The following is a 17,426-nucleotide window of genomic DNA, read 5'->3' as shown; positions in this document are numbered from 1 at the left end:
GAAGAAGAAAAAAACTCATAAACGCTCTTATTGCCCTTCCAAAAAATATGTCGTACCATAGGTTTGATCAATAAAACAACTAATGTTATTGAATGTGTGATAAGTGGGGTAGCAAAACCCATCCCTTGGCTATCGTATTATTATTGTAATCACTAAGAGATATGAGCCTATATCTAATCTAAACTAGTCAACCTATTAGTGGGTGGGGGTCAAAAAATAATTCCACGAGAAGAAAAACATAAGAATTTATATCTAGTCAAATAAAAATGTCCGCCAAACCCTATTATTATTGTGCATTTGTTATGAGAGTGATTTTTATGAACCCGATCAAACATGAATCCTATAAAGATGGATAGCTTATCCCATATATAATGCATAGCATAGCTATACACTTGTACCTTCATAATAATATTTTTTTGAATTTATCAATTATAATTCTCGAAGGTTATTAGTAAATTATTTTGATACTTGCTAACTACTAGTATCTGCAGATGAATGTTGGGTAGCATTATATGCCTTCGACATACCCGGGTCCAACTTATAGATTCAGGTTAGTTGCATAACGTCTCTTAAAGTTGACTCAAGTTTCTGGTCCATGTCTAGGTTGAACCCGAATCTAGCCTAATCTGGTAGGATCGAACACAACATCTCTAGCTGCGAATCGGGTCTTGGTTGAGAAAGCCCAAGCCAACTCAGTTCATCTTCATCCCGGCCTTTTGCTTCTCCTAGACTTTCACCCATAGTATATTGAACCGGCCTGTACCAAGTCGATCCGGTTCAAACGTGGAAAACGGTTATGGCTCCTTTAGAGCCGAAACCGAGCGGTATAGGTCTGGTACCAGTGCAAATCGGTTCGCACGTGTATGCATCCTAGGCAGCGCACTGCGTGGAGCATTAAATGCTACAAAGTGGTATTTAACACTGCGCTGGTAGGCATTGTGTGCTCTATTGGCCAGTTCCGGTACAAACTGGTCCGATTTGGAATCATGCCGGTTCGGTTCGTGACATGTACCGGTAAGGGGTGGTTCTATATACACCCCCCCTATTGCTCAGGACACCCCCCAAAAATTAAAAAAAAATTAAATACTCTCTACACCCCCCCATTTGCTAAGGACACCCCTAAAAAATTAAAAATTCCTAAATTACCCCCCACCCTCCCCACCCCCTCACCTAAATTGCTCTCTACACCCCCCAAACCCCCCCCACCCCGCTCTTCCCCTCCAAAACACCCGCCGGCTTCTCCCTTCCGCCCAAAAAACCTCGCCTCAAGCACCTCGCCGGCGGCCAAACCCCCTCCGTCTCCCTTTGAACTGTTCCGCCCAAAGCACCTCGCCAACGCCCAAAACCCCCCCGTTCCCCCTTCTCCCTCTCGTCGCCGGCATTCTCCCGATCTCCGACCACCTCGCCGGCTTCTCCCGGAACCACCTCCCCGGCCATCTCCCGAGCAACGAGCACCTCGCCGGCGCCTCCACGACCACCTCGAGGTAGCTCCCCCCCCGGCCTCCCCAAATCGTTCGGCACTGGTTCTTTGAACCAGTGCCTTCGGTTCGGCCCCATGGGGCCGACCCGCTGCAATTGGGTCGGCCCCATGGGGCCGACCCTTCTGTTCGGCTGCACAGTGCCGGATAGAAGCCTTCTGTTCGGCACTGTGCAGCCGAACAGAAGGCTTCTGTTCGGTTGAGGGTTGCCGAACAGAAGGCTTCTGTTCGGCACTGTTCAGCCGAACAGAAGCCTTTTGTTCGGCGATCCAGTGCCGAACGGAGCACGAACCGTGAAAAAAAAAAAATTTCGAAACAAGGTGGAACACGTACCTTTGCGGCCGATTCTTCGTCCCAAATCACTAGTTGCTTGTCCATGCTTCGAATGGGGCTTAAATCTCCTTCAAAGATCGCCTAAACGATGTAAATGGATCGAGGAGTTTAAGGGGGGTTTGAGGGGTGTTTTTTTTTTTTCTTTTCAAAACGAAACGGAGGAGGAGGAATGGGGGTGTACTGAGAAAATTTCAAGGGCAATATGGTAATTACACTAAAGGTTAGTTTGGGTATTTTTTTTTTGGTTTTTGGGGGGTGTCCTTAGCAATAGGGGGGATGTATATAGAACCCCCCACCGGTAAGGGGTTACCATGCTCCCACCCATCGTCAAATCTTCCCCAAAATCCCCTGCCCCAGAACCACGCTTCTAGTTTCTTCGCTTCCGAGCCGGAGATAAGAGATTTGACGCGATCCTCTCTCACCGAGCGGTACTCTCTCTTCTGCCCTCCATATTCTTATCTTTAATTTATCTCTCCCTTCAATTCGTTCACATAAAGTTATCAAGACTATGAATTCTTGATTTTTTGTCTCTTTTGATCTTCGATGCATTGAATTGCTGTTTTATTTTTTAAAATTCTAAGCTCGCTGTTTGATTTTTTTTTTTGCCCATGGAATTTTGAAAATTCGTTACTTGAAATGAACTACTAAATGACTGCGACGTTTTAGACTATGTTTAGGGTTTATATTTTTGCCCCCAAAAATCTCTGTCTCCATGCTTGTCACGTGAATTTTTTTAGGCTGTTCGACCACGCCCAGACTCTCCCTTTTTGGATAGAAAACGTTTTCATGGTTGAATGTTTTCATCGTTTGGTTGGATTTCGAAGTGTTCATGCCTAACATCATGCGGATGCCATGACTCGACCTATAATGGTCTCGGCAGGATGCTGTGTATTTGCTTGTCTGTGGATGGTAAATACGCTGATGATCTCAGAGGATCACCAAGAAAACTAAAATTTAATAGCTGAAAACATGGAGTCTTTAATTTTATAATTGTTTTCTCCAATGCATAAATAAAAATTGGAATTTGATAGGTGATAAATAGCAATGAGTGCGTTCTTCCTTTGGTCATGATAAATTATGGTGCTGTGAACACATCCAGAAATTATAGAATGGAAATATTAGCTATGAAATTCATTAAGGGCCTGTTTTGATGCTTGGCTTCCATGTTGGATGAATATCAACCCAAGGAGGGGACCGGATAGAGAGAGGAGCCAAGGGAAGGAAGAAAATGGGAAAACCAAGTTGTCGGATCAATCCTGCTACTTCATGGGTTTCTGGGCACCGAGGATTGGCATCTTAAATAGTTTTGGCTATCCTCTTGGGATTACAGGGCTAATCAGGCTCATCGATTTCTTCTTTTCAGCTGAATTTCAGCAATGTGGATGTTTTATGGGGATCGCCTAGTCAGGCATCCAACTGCACCTCAATCAGTCTGAACGACATAGAAAAGTTATCTTTGAGATGAGGATTTTAAATTACGTATGATGAGGGTCATGAGCTTTTGAATGCAAGGATATTGCAGCTCAGGAATATGGTTGGCTTTAGGGTTAGATGGACTTAATTATTGAATTTCAGTATTTAAATGATTGGGGGATTTTAACTTACATACGATGAGGGTCATGAGCTTTTGAATACAAGGATTTTGCAGGTCAACAAGATGGTCATGGTTTTAGGATCACATGGACTACATTATGAAATTCCAGTGTTAAGAAAATATGGGTACAAGTTCTAGTATATTTTCTAGCAAGAGAAACAAATAGGCTTGCTAGTTGAGTCCTTTTTTTCCCATGGAGGGTAGAGGGGAAATCTTTGTTTAGCTAAAAAAAATTTTGAAACTTTAGAAGACATGCAAAACTTGCTCTCTGATTCACTCCTTGTATCTTGATTAGCTACTTGAATCGCCTTTTTCATGCAGTGTATGCTATTGGAACTATCTATTATTTCAGTTCACTAAAAATGAGATATAAATATAAAAGGCCCCTTTATGCAGCCCCATGACTTTTTTTTTTTATTTATTTATAAAACAAAAATGTGTGATGCAGTTTCACTTTCCACTATAACCTGTCTAGTTGGTTCTATTTACCATGAGACGTATCCTAGTTCCACTGAGAGGTTTGACCTTGGTATATGATGAGTTCAACTCCCAATACTTGCCGAGTTGTTGAGGTTGGGTTTGGTAGACCCCTAAATTCAACTATAACTGATCTAACTTAGACTTGACCTAGATTAAAAAAAGATGGATTAATTAGCTGTCTATATGACTTCCAAACCTAGATTCAATTCTTCAATCACATTGGTCATATGTTTGCTAAACTGCAAAACTGCACTTGACATGAACACTATAGATTACTTGGCTAGGACCAAACTAGTTCAAAATGGTTGGGTTTTTTTCCATTAATTTAGATTTTCCATATCAACCTAATTAGTTGCAAATTGAATTTGAACCATTTAACTAAATTATCTAGATTCAGAACTAAAGGCAAACTAGGTCCAGTAAGGATTGTGTCAGATTCACACCTCATCTAGTTTATTTGCACCTCCAGAGATAAACTTGACCTTTCTGTCCACAATGGCTGCCATTTTAGACACCACTGCTAGGTAGAAGGAACCATATGGAACTTTAGGTTCAAAATATTGAGTGATATTCTCTTTCATTTCCTTCCCCTTCATAGCTGTCTATGTATTAAGGAATCATCAAGTCTCTTAGTGAATGCCCAGTGCTCTAACCGTTTGAATCAGACACCTAACATTCTTATTCTTTCCATGTCTTAAAATAATAAGTGGTAAGGTGGCTAACTTTCATCCATTATCTTTCCCATTCAATTTGCTAGACAACATACTTTGAATGCACTATTCTATGGAACAAATTCTTTTCATGTATATCTTCTTATTATCTATGACTAATGCCTCTCTAGATTTTATTGACTGTTTCTTATTCATGATAACATAGACTTCTAATTGTCGTTAACTAGGTTTATGCAGTTGTAGATGAGCCATAATGTTTTTTTTCAAATTAGCATATAACTGTTGTTTGAAGTTTCATGGGAAATATACAGAAAATTTCAAATTTCTGTTGTAAATGTTAGCTACTTGTGTTGAATTGCCTAGTGATAGGATCACTGGAGGGTGAAGTGCTGGAATCTAGGCAAAATGGTATGTTATATTGATTCAATTCTCAAAACTTTGTCATTATTACAGATTTCTTTTATTATATATGGAGTTATTGTAATGTTATATTTAACTTCTGAAATCCATATGATATTGTCTATAGTGTTAATTATATAGTTTTTTTTAAGTGGTGCATCATTCATTGTGATCTTTATGTTCTTAATTGTTCATTACATGTTGCGGCACTGTTGCCTTTTTAAGAATGTTGTAATATGTTGTTGGGGGATCTGATTAGAAGGTCAAAATTCAAATATCTGCTAAAGTCAGATTTTATGCATTTATTCCCTGAAAATGTCATGTTGTTGGTATTGAAGATTTTGCTTTACAAAGATTATACTAGTAGTCATTGTTTAGTGTCTTTAGACTTTACAAAGTACGTTCAAGGCTTGCCACACCTTAAGTCTGAAAGCGAGGAATAAGGTATTATAAAATGATGCAAATGCATCAAACAGATTTTCATCTGCAGTGCCTGCTTTGCTCCTTTTTCATTTCTTTATGAGAGGCATGCACATTAGGCTTTGAGAATAAATACTGCCGGTAGGAAGAGGGATAATTTTATCATCATCATCATGGTCTCAGCATTGTCATGTTTTTTGATGTCTGTACTCTCAGTGTTTTACATAGATGTTGTAAGATCTGTTTGTACAAATAATTGCATGATTTTGGACATTAGAACCAAATGCTAGATCTTTGATCAAGTTTTAGAAGTCTAGTCAAACTTAACAATAATATCCTTTTAAGCTTGCTTTTTCACATGATTTTTCTTATGCTTTGGATCTATCATCAAAAAATCCAAGAACCTTATGCTTTGCTAGTCACTTTGTTGAGGTTCCTAAGGGTCTATGGACCTTTCTGGGTGTTCGGGTACCTTTTTGCCTTTTTCTTGTAATATTTTAAATAGGTGGTAGGCAATGAATCCATGCCTTTGCCCATCTTTCAACAAAACATCAAGAAACTTTATTCACGTCCGCTCACTAGTGGAATTTTCAGCCTAATAGGAGGAGAGTTTGCTTTTCTAGGACTTTGTGTATCATATACACATGATTATATGAGATTCAGGTTGAGAGGGTGGAATTTATAGAATCACCAGCATTCTTGCATGTGAAATTTGATGCTCTTCTTGTCAACAGATCTAGCAAACTTTTAGCATGTTTGGGCTAAGTATCCAAAACACTAGATTACTTAATATATTTCTAGTGAGTATAGCTTCTGACTGACCATATCTAAAAGGTGGAAAATTGTAATATGATAGTTATGAGGACTTGTCATTAGTCGGTATTGTTTTTACCAGCATCAGTGGAACTGTCCTGAATCGCCCGATTCGGAGCATACCGAGCCGTATTGGCAGTGGACCAGGATATTTCCGGCCTTCAAATCGAGAAACTGACGAAGGAGGGGGAGAGGGAGGAGGAAAAGAGAGGGGGGAGGGAGGGAGAGGGAGGAAGAGGGAGGGAGGGTGGCGAACGGCCAGTGTAGGCTGGTGGAGGGGTGCCGAGGGGTGGAGAAGGGGCTCTGCCCTCTGGTTCTTCTGTTTCGTTCAAAATAGTAGTCCCGAAGGGCCTGTTTTTAATTTCGAAGAATTTAATTGAAGTTGGCAAGCCCCTCCTTCACCCCTCCGCGTCCCTCCGCTGGTTGTCTGCCACCCTCTTTCTCTCTCCCTCTCCCTCCCTCCCTCTCTCTCTCCCTCCCTCCCTCTCTCTCTCTCTCTTTTTCTCTCTTCTGTTCTCCCTCTCCCCCGCCCTCTCCGCCGTGTCGAGCCATGCTCCATTGGCCTCCGCCGGCCTTCTCCCTCTCCCTCCCTTCCTTCCTCTCCTTCTCCCTCCCTCTCTCCCCTCTCTCTCTTCCTATCTCTTGTTCTCCCTCACCTCTGCCCTCTCTGTTGTGTCGGTACGAGCCTAGCACAGGGGCGTAACGAACCTTGCTGCTAGGTAACTGGTACGGGCCCCAATACCGGCACAACAATCCGTGGTTTTTACCATATTTTTGATAAACTTTGGAAGAATACCTTTATAGGTGTTTGAAAATATCATTTGTGGCTAATAGAATACTTCAATTCTTCTAGATATGATCCAGACCCGCCAAGCTTACTTGTTGGTTGCCTAGCTGCATCCTTCACCATGCTTATTTTCAGTTACCTGCATTTTTTTTATTGACATAGTATTGTGTGTCCATCTACATTCCTAATGCTTAGATCAATGCAAAGTAAGGGATTAAAAGTTCTAAGCTTAAAACCCAAAATATTTTGAAACATGTTGATGTAACTAACCTTGTCATGTCTTTTATGTAAATGTTAATAATTCGGCAAACACTTGCCAGCACAGTTTGTGATTATACATGCATTTATTTGATAGGTCTTTTGATCCGTATCTAAATCTCTAATATTTGGTGAACTAGGGCCTGCCCTAGTATTCATACTCCTATGCTTAGCAGCCAGAGATCATTGCTTTGATTATTGGGCGATGCATCCCCAAAAAATCTGGACTTGGATAATAGTAGTGTGGTTTCTTTACATAAGATATAGGTCAGGGATAAGTTGATTGAAATCATATATAGTGATTTTTGAGAAAAACGTTGTGCATACAAAGATAATGCAATAAACAATGTGAAAATTGGCAAAAAAGGAGAAAGAAAAAAGTGGATGAGAATAATTAATAAGAAGATCTAATTAAATGAAAGAGATATTTATAACTTTAAATTATAAAGAAAACAGCCTGATAATCTTATTGAATTAGTAAATTGTATGGCAAAAAGATTATAATGATTATCTCATTAAGTTAAGAAGAAGAATTAAACAGCTTGAAAGAAAGAAAGATAAAGACTTGGAATGTTAAGATCAAAAATTAAAATTTGAAAGCAAAAAAAAAAATAAATATTCGGAGTGTTAAGATCAAAAATTAAAATTTATGTTACAATATGTTTGTAACAAGACCATGTTTTCAGTCGCTCAAACATATAAGAATTTCTATGATATAAAAAAAATCTAAACAAAACTATTAACAAAGGCAAATAACTGATCATATAACAATTAGTTTAGCTCTTTTTCTCCCCAATTTAAATTTAGTATGAAAAGAGAAGGCTTTACCTTGTTGTCTGGAACTTGTCAACAGAACACCTGGTTCGTTTGAATTGGCTCCTGTTTCCGGAATTCATGATTCCATAAAGAAGGGAAGAAGAGAGATATGAATATGGTGAAATGGCAGTTCTATCCTACATATTGTGTGCATATGTGTGGGCTATGGGGTTCCTACTTTCTCCTCTCTCTCTCTCATCACCCCCCTTTTGTTGGAAAGGGAGAGATTCCCCCCCTTCCCTTCTCCCCCCCCCCTCTTTTTTGGGGGTGGGAGGCAGTGAAATACATTAAACAGGGGATGTTTGTATATGTTATTGGTATACTTGCTTGAGTAGGAATATAAGAAGTTGATCTTTGAAGGTGATAATTCTGGACATGGAAATTTACTGCAACTGGGCATCCTAAAATTTTGTTTTGGGATGGACTTTTGTTTTACGCTAGATAGATTGGGCAGGGCTTTCTTATTAAAATGTGGCGGGAAATCCTAGTAGTGATAAATCAAGGGAAACTAAAGAATAATTTCATGAGCATGAAGAGGACAAAGAGACTTTTGTATTTCTTGTTTAATTAAATAGAAAAATATATTTTGAAGAAGTTTTATCAGCCAATTTTTGTGCATAATGCAATATGACAATTTTTTGAATGTGGACTGGTAAATAATTTTTTCCTGGCTGTTGATTGTGCCCTAGTGTCTGCTCTCTCCACATCACTGTTAATTTCTGCTCTAACTGTTGCAATGCTTTAATTCCTGCCTTTTTCTTCATAAAATCAGCTCAAGAAAATGGTTATAAATATACATCTAACACATTCTTTGGAGAGGTTTTGATTTTCAGTGACTAAATCTGAGTCCAGGAGATGGCATTCTGATGATAGTTTAACTGTGTTTAATGTTGTTTCCACATATACATGCTGAAAACTTAAGTCTATATAGCATAGCACTTGTATTATCTTCTTCCATAGTTCATCCATAAATAAATCGATATCTTATTTCATAATAACGCTCAGAGTGGCAATGTTGGAGTCATGTGGTTAAGCTCGGTGTCAGATCTATTGATACGCTGGATTAAAATTTTCTACAACATCACAATTAAGGTTTTAAGTACTAGACTGCACTGTTCTGTACCATCCGTACCATACAGGGCAGGCATGGAATTGTTACATGGTACACTGCCCATACTGACACTAGGTTCTGGACCAGCATACTTAGGGCTGAAAAGCAGGTTAAATATAATCATGCCATATCTCATTCATATTCAATTTGGATGCAAATTCTTATATTGGATCGAATCCAGATATGGATCTAGATACGTAGTTAAAATTTTTGCTGGATCTGGATCTGGATTTTAAGGATTTTTCTAGATCTGGATCTTCAACTAAGCAAAAAAAGCACCAAAATAATTCCTCAAGTTGGAATCAAAACTATGCACTCCTACCTAGCCGAGAGCCCATCAACCACTATACTAATACTCAGCCTGCTTTAAAATGGTGGGTAGTTGTACATATTTTAAATCTATTCACATCCTTAAATTGAGTTTTTTAAAGTCTGTTGTGATGTTTAAATAATTAATTTTTTTCCATAAAAATTCAATCATTTTCTAGTAGAAAATAAAAAATGAATATACTTCATTTTATTCTTTATGATGTTTTCAAAAACTTATTGTTTAAATTATTTAAACAATATTAATAAACAAGGTCCGTAATCTTGGTACCGGGTACCGTATTGGTACGTTATCGGTTCGGTACAATATGGTATGGTACGGTACGTTTCTATGTCGAAATAACTTTCTTATTCACTTTCTCAATTTTTATCTCGGTACGCCTCGGTACGGATCTGTACGCACCTTGATACGCCTCAGTATGGGTCGGTACGCCTCAGTACGGGGCAATATGAGGCTTGTACCGACTTGAATGTATGTTTCGTACCGATTTTCTTTCGATACGATACGGTACGCTCCGTACTGGGCGGTATGGGGCGGTACGGCAAACCTTGTCAATAACTTTTATATATTCATATGTTATATAATTTCTCACAAGTTTTCTAGGATTCATCGCTATTTTCTATTTAGGCTACAATTAAAGAGTAGTGTGGATTATTAATTTGTGTCACTTAAATCATGTCTTTGATATAGAAAATATATTTATATTTTACTTGTAGTCCGAATAATTGACCGAGCGATCGGACTGATGACTTGATGACCCAACACCTGCAAGGTCTGTCCATATTCCAGATTAATATCTATGCATTAGACCCTTACCTAGTTACTCATGTGCTACGTGCAATTTGGATGGTGGATTGTCCTCATCCTTTATAGTTATGCTATTGATAGTTCTCATTATTGAATTTGGCTCAAAATCTGAATTGTATCCGAAATAATATCCAACTTATATCTGTATTTGAATAGAAAAGATATCGATACAAGAATTGTCCAGCTTGTATCTATTTTCATTTAAAACAAATGGGCATATGCTTAATATTTGATTCATATTTGTCCTATTTAGAACAAATATCGATACTAATTTGGGATCCGTTTACTATCCGTATCGATATTCATATCCGCGGGAAAAACATGGGTACTTCTATGGATATACTAATTTCCGATCTATATCCGATCTATTTTCAACCTTAGGCATATTGCACTGATACTCTGTATGCCCATTACCAATCGGATGCTAGTATGGGTAGTGGCACCAGTACTCAAACCTTGATTACAGCATTTACTTCCTTTTCATATGTACAACTTTGAGTACACGCATTAAGCAATTATTTTCAGCCTCTTGACTTTTTTACTATCAACTGCTGCAGTTCTTTGACGGTTTTGGTTATCATGGAAGTTCTTTTGAGCAGACATACCGTTGCTATTCTGCATCTTTTATTGATAAGGTTTGGTATTCTTTTCTTGCTGTAACTCACATGGTTTTACTGAATTTTAAGTTTTCTATATGTTGAATGCTGTTTATGATTTTCACAGCCATTTTCCTTGATGTCCAAAGATTGATTGATTGTATGGTTGACTATTTTCTAACACTTGCCAAATATGCTCTGGCTTGCAAGACTCAACGTTTCATAATGGAGTTACTTATTAGGGGGCATGAATGACAGTAGACGTAGTTGCCAACCATATATAGTTTTTTATCAAATAATTGTTTTTCTGGGTTGTCATGGCACATGAGAATTTCAGCAGATGTACCATTTCCACCAGTATCCTATGGTATTATGTCACAGACTTGTCTCCTTGATTGTGAAATGGTAGAGGAAATCAGATATTGTCATCATGTTCTTTTTTGGTACAATATCATGTTCTTTTTCAATGTATATATTTTCTGCACTCCATCCCGATTAAGCTTTGAGGTTATACAAACATGACATTGGAACTAATATTGGTTCCATGCTGTTCTATAGCCATGATTTGGGAATCCTAACTCCCCTACTCTTCGTACTTGGCACCATCTATATTAGGAGTGGAGCTGATCAATTATATTTTCCTCCTTTTGGCTTAGAAAATTCTTGTATGCTCGTGGCACATTGGGGATGGTGTTTTGCCATCAACTTGATGGAAGTGATGCTCATCATATGTGGATCAGCTGATAATTCTGGTCCCTGAGATGTGTAAAACACAGAAACCAACTCATGGATATGAAATCGTCTTTCTTTGTTTTGGCTTAGAAAATATTAAAATACTTGTATGGAATTCACCATTCAACTTGTTGGAAGTGATATTCATTTCAAATGGATTAACTAATAATTCTGGTACATGGGACGTGTAAAATGCAAAACTAAATAACTAACATGGATGCAAAGTCATCTATAATACTCAGAAAAACCAGCAAGTGCAGCCAATCACTCAAGATCAATCTGTATATAAACACAAAATCTGCAGTAGAGACCCTTTATCTAACTGATACTTGTCATATTGTCATTGCTTGACATTGCTGTAATCATGTTCAAAAAGCAACATAGAAACAGATCTTCTCTGTTAACAACTGTGTATGCATGGAGAAATTTCAACATTGTAAATTTGCTAAGAACAAAGCAGATGCCGCGAACCATTTAGATTGCTGCACAGATTACTTAATATCTATTTGGAGTAGAGGTTGGCTTATTGAAGGTGGCACTTTCTCCTTAAGGAATTGAAGGAGGAATGAAGTTCTCTTGCACAGAGATGATGACAACACCAAGGATCCGCCATTGATATCAAGAGTAATGAAGCACCACATCTAATCTCAATGACCTGATAACCCCCTGAGAGCCCTTCATATTTCCTCAATTTCTACTCAGATCTGTGTTTATGGAAGTAAACAATCACCTGTACACACAGCAGCAGATTTGAGCAGTAACAGGGCCTTAAAGGCATAGCCACATAAGCATCAGTGAGATCTGAAGGATATATTTAAGAAGAACGAAAAAAGAGAAGAAATGAATCTGGAAATAAGAGAACAAAAGAGAAAGGAGGAAGAGCACACTGGTTGCTATTTACCTGGCTGTCTTTATAGTTAGGGCTACCAAGGTTGGTCCAGAAGACCAAGATATCCCTGGATAGCATTTGAGTAGTATGTGCCTTTTCTCAATACGATTTGAACCAAATATAGTTCCATCTACATAATTTACATCACAAAGTAGCACATTATTCATCTCTTCAGAAGTTCAAATTAATCTTCAAGAATTTTTAAAAAGTTGCTGAATTTCTACCTGCATTTGACCCCGTGAACGTTTTATGGTTGTCATTAGTAGGATGAAGCTAAACATGAAACTAGAAGAATTTGCAAATAATTTTTCTTTTCAGACTCAAGTCTTTTTGTTGATAACTTTTCATTGCATATTTAAGTCTTTTTGTTTGAGAGGATCACATAATTGACATGTTGACAGTGGTGCTTCTCGTGCAATTTTTTGACTTTGACAATCTTTGCACAGAAAAAGGGAAAAAGAAATTTTGGCCATCCTGAATCAGATGTGGTGAAAATATGAATAGGGTTCAGGTCAGGCATCCAGATGAGATAGGTTGACAAGGCTGGTCAACTTGAAGGAAAATGAGGATTCATTTGCCATTTTCTTTGATCTCCTAGGCCGCCCAAAATGAGGATTAGACTGATATTTCATAAAATGGATTTTTATTTGGCATGTAGGATGAATTTTTTAAGTTAGCTACTAGCTAATAGCTACATAAAATAGAAATTATTTATTATTTCTGTATTGTTTTAATTAATTAATTAATTATTACTATTATTACTATTTTTCTGCCCGGTTGACCCAATCTGATGCAAAGCCAACTGTTTTGGGTATGGGCTTGCAATTCTCAAATATGGTCAAATCCAACTTGAGTCTGGGTTAAGCATTTTTTGACAGCATATTTGACATGATCTAAACCCAACTAAGTCCACCGAATTGCCATGCTAGTGATGTGCAGGTTTTAGGTAACTGACTGGTATAGATTAGCTTTCTTTCTTGATATTTTTAATTTCAGCATGGCAGAATATTTCATTTCATTTTTCTGTCGACTTTTCGAAGCCTCACAATAAGAAAAAAAACAAAAATGTCTTATCTGGTTCAGTGAACTTCAATAAAGAGGGCTGCTTTTCACCATGATTCTAAAATTGGACTTTTGTATTTCATTTTTATCCTTGTAATAATTCTAATGTCTTTCTCTGCAGCCCCATCTGGAGAGTGGTGATAAAAGTATGTATTCTCCAAATCCTTCATTAACCTGTATCATATCAAATTTTGTATTTTACTTATTATACGATAACAACTGCTGATGTCGTAACATCTTTTCTGTTATTTCAGTTATAATGCCTCCCTCTGCTCTTGATCGGCTTGGTAAATTGAGCCCTTTCCCTCTTTTTCCCTTATGTTTCGATCTTAATGTTACTGTCTATGCTTATAAAATAAGCATTCATTTATTTGGCTGTTTGTATCTTTCTGATATTTTTTTTTTTGATTCTTTGCAGCATCCTTGCACATCGATTATCCAATGTTGTTTGAACTTCACAATGCTGCAACGGAACGGGTTTCACATTGTGGAGTTCTAGAGTTTATTGCAGAAGAGGGCATGATTTACATGCCATACTGGGTAGGCATCATTAAGAGAACTCTTAATTTCGTTTGTTTAATCTAATGTATCTACAAATGGAGCTAAAAAGGAACCTTCTGTTTCTTTTAATTTTTCTTCCTTTTGTCCTTAGATGATGCAAAATCTTCTTTTACAAGAGGGAGATACTGTGCATGTCAAAAATGCCACCCTCCCTAAGGGTACATATGTGAAACTGCAGCCTCACACGAAAGACTTTCTAGATATCTCAAACCCCAAGGCCATGTTAGTAATTTCCTTATGTACCTTTGCTAGCATATCTGCTGGCTCCTGTATCATATTTGTTATTGATGCTTTTGTATATAAAATTGAATGTTATTTTTCTAGTAACTGATTAGCTGCATTAGCATGGCCAGGTATTAACCTTTTTTCTTTTACTGCAGCTTGGAGACAACTTTAAGGAGCTTCTCCTGTTTGACTACAGGTGATAGTATCATGGTAGCTTACAACAATAAAAAGTACTACATAGATATTGTGGAAACAAAACCTGCTTCTGCAATTAGTATCATTGAGACAGACTGTGAGGTGGACTTTGCACCTCCCCTTGATTATAAAGAACCTGAACAACCGCAACAACCTTTAATTCCTCCCAGCCAAGCACCAGTTCAAGGTTCCCATTCTGGATTACCCTTCTTATGGCTACTACTTTTATTTCTTTGATTTCCTTTCATTATCCTTTTGGTTTTCAAATTTATGTTTTGCTGAAAATAAATGTGGCTTATCCATGCAAAATATAGGACCATTTTCTTATTAGAAATGTATCTAAGATCTGGTAGTTCCATCATCCATTACCTGCCTTAATATTTCTGTAAATGTATTTGAATATGCTTTGCCTGTATGGATCTTCTTTGTGCTGTTTTCAGTCAGAAGATAGTGTGTTATATCATGCTTCCGAAGGCCAAATATCTTGAGTGAAGAGCTAAAATATATTGGGGCAAATTTGCTTTCAGTTGTTTTTGTTGATGGCAGAAAGTTCTGTGCATGAGGTGCCATGTCCTGTTCTATATATGTGTGTGTAGGCTGTTATCCCCATCAAATGCTCATCACGTTATAGTTTCTCCTCAAGTTGCACAACATTGTCAGACATATTGTGCAAGGCTGGCTTGTATATTTCCTGTATACAGATTGTTGGATTTAACTACCAGAATCTCCTCATTGCCTACATGCCTCTGCTGGATACTCTTGTAACCAAAATTACTAGATTAGACTTGTCACCTGCTTGCAACAAAAATTATATCAGTCAGTACTAAATTTATAGAGGAGCTCAAATATGAATTTATTTTTATGGTATCATCAAATATGGATATTTATTTTTATCAGGTCCTCCCGTCAAATACAGGCAGATGATTGTTAGGTTTAGTTTCTTGATTACGTTTTTTGGTGAAAGTTATTGATCCATTGGACTGCTTGTTGGGACTTCTAGGATTCTGAGTTGCTTATCTGGAGACATAAGCTACTATGAAGCATGGACAACTTTTCCGTGCATGCACACAAATAGTTTCTTTTAGCCTGTGCCTTCATTTTAATTGCATATGGTGGGGTACTGCAGTAATAATTATCGTATAGAGAACATTTTCCAACCTGTGTTTATCTGAAGGTCACTTAAATACCTATTTATCTTATAACAACTTAAATATGGGTGTAAGCCTGACTGGAGTTTGTCTGCTGATACCAAGTATGTGATTGGTGGAAGTCAATAAAGTTATATGTGGCTAAAGGGTTTGCTGTTTTTAGTGCTTGCTTGTCATGCTACAGTTGAGAAAATAATTCATTTGTGTTGCTGGGATTAGTTAATTCACTGTACATATGTGAACAGCCTACTTTGTAACTTCTGACAGATCAGAAATCTTGCTTTTTGTATGTATGTATCTTTATGCAGCTCTAATGTTTGTCTATACTGAGGCACTATTTTTTGGATTCCCGATCTTGCATGAAGTGTTCTTCATGGTCCACCTATCATGTATGTCTGAGATAGGAAATTTTTGTTCCAGTTCTCTGTACCTAATTAATTGGATGTCTATGTTTCAAGGCATCTGATGATTTAGTGAAAGAGGAGATAACTTGTGTTCTATCAAAATTTATTATGATTTATGTACTCTCTTGAAAGTTACAGTTCAAGAGGCTGAAGCTGATGCTGAACCAAAGTTCAGCCCCTTTACTGGCATTGGGAGGCGGTTGGATGGAAAGCCTTTAATGCATCAAGAGCCAACCATCTCTTCTTCTGTAGTGAATGATCAGATGGAAGCACCAAAAGATGCGAATCGGCACTCAACAACACCTACACCACAAAGTAGTAGTTCTGCACGTCAACCTGTGGGAAAGCTTGTCTTTGGTTCAAATGCAAACCATGCTCCAGAAGAAGCACAGGTGTCTTCAGCTAATCTAACATCCACCTCTCTCTCTCTCTTATGCTTCGCTGCGTGTAAATTGATTGTTTGGGGAAGTGAAAGGAATTTGACCAGTTTCTCTTCCAGAAGATCTCTCTTCTTGGCCAACTCATACAGGCTGCTATTTTAAAAGCTAGTATGCAGGTTGAAGCTAATATGCGTAGTAGCATCAGTGGTAGCCCATTTTCCTGGTGCAAATAATCTATAACACCGAGTTCTTTTCTGCAGCTTCATTTTTTAAGCTCAGATGAATGAATTTTTTCCCAGGGAATTAGCTATTCAGTTTTAGATTGGTAGCGCTTGATCATCAAATATGCTTTTTAAATTTTTGCAAGAAGAAAAATTTAAGAGGAGAAAAGTGCATAAATAAGCATGGCTTCTTTGGTTGCCTGCCTCCTGCGCTCATTGTAATTAATCTCTGGATTGCAAGAAACCAGATATTGTTAATTTATTATTTAACGATTGCAGCGTATTTAGACTTTGTCATCACACAATATTCACCTGTTATGTTAAGCTAAAAAAAAGGAAGAGGGAACTGAGAGAAATATCAAAAACAACTTATGGCTACAACCAATAAGTTTTTCTCGAGTTTTTTGATACAACAATTAGAATTCCTAAATGGAATCTCCACCATAAATTAACTTGTGCTGATTTGTGTTGCAGGTGGCTACAAAAGAAACAAAAGCAGAAACTCCCAAGGAAGAAGAGCCCAAGTTCCAGGCATTTACTGGGAGGAGTTACTCATTGAAGGGTTAATTAAGTGTTCACTGTATGTCTTGTCTTTTCATGAATCGAAAATGTTCTTTTCACACGAGATATGTTTCATAATTTGTTTGCACACCAAGGTTTCCTCGATATATAAATATTTATCTTCACATTGAAACTGGTGCATTCCAGTTTTCACCAA

General features: G+C 37.7%; 1 protein-coding gene across 7 annotated transcripts; it reads left to right on the top strand.

Annotated features, from left to right (window-relative positions):
* The first annotated feature begins 2,089 nt into the window (after positions 1-2,089).
* Positions 2,090-17,426, top strand: LOC103699601 (ubiquitin fusion degradation protein 1 B-like). Of its 7 annotated transcripts, none has more exons than XM_088718465.2 (10): positions 2,090-2,239; positions 4,920-4,964; positions 10,853-10,930; positions 13,696-13,720; positions 13,829-13,861; positions 13,993-14,114; positions 14,227-14,357; positions 14,516-14,742; positions 16,246-16,499; positions 17,183-17,426. In XM_088718465.2, the coding sequence occupies exons 2-10, from the start codon at positions 4,962-4,964 to the stop codon at positions 17,273-17,275; spliced, it is 966 nt and encodes a 321-aa protein (XP_088574591.1). In that variant the 5' UTR covers positions 2,090-2,239; positions 4,920-4,961; the 3' UTR covers positions 17,276-17,426. The 7 variants fall into 7 exon arrangements, with proteins under 7 accessions (XP_088574591.1, XP_088574594.1, XP_088574588.1 ...); XM_088718462.2 differs by having other exon boundaries at positions 2,101-2,239; positions 16,240-16,499; XM_088718467.2 differs by having other exon boundaries at positions 2,106-2,239; positions 4,898-4,964.

The sequence above is a fragment of the Phoenix dactylifera genome, chromosome 3, assembly GCF_051530095.1.
Source record: "Phoenix dactylifera cultivar Ajwa chromosome 3, Ajwa_hap1_PhDact_Kaust_v1.1, whole genome shotgun sequence".
Taxonomy (NCBI): domain Eukaryota; kingdom Viridiplantae; phylum Streptophyta; class Magnoliopsida; order Arecales; family Arecaceae; genus Phoenix; species Phoenix dactylifera.
This window is presented reverse-complemented; position numbering and strand designations above follow the sequence as displayed.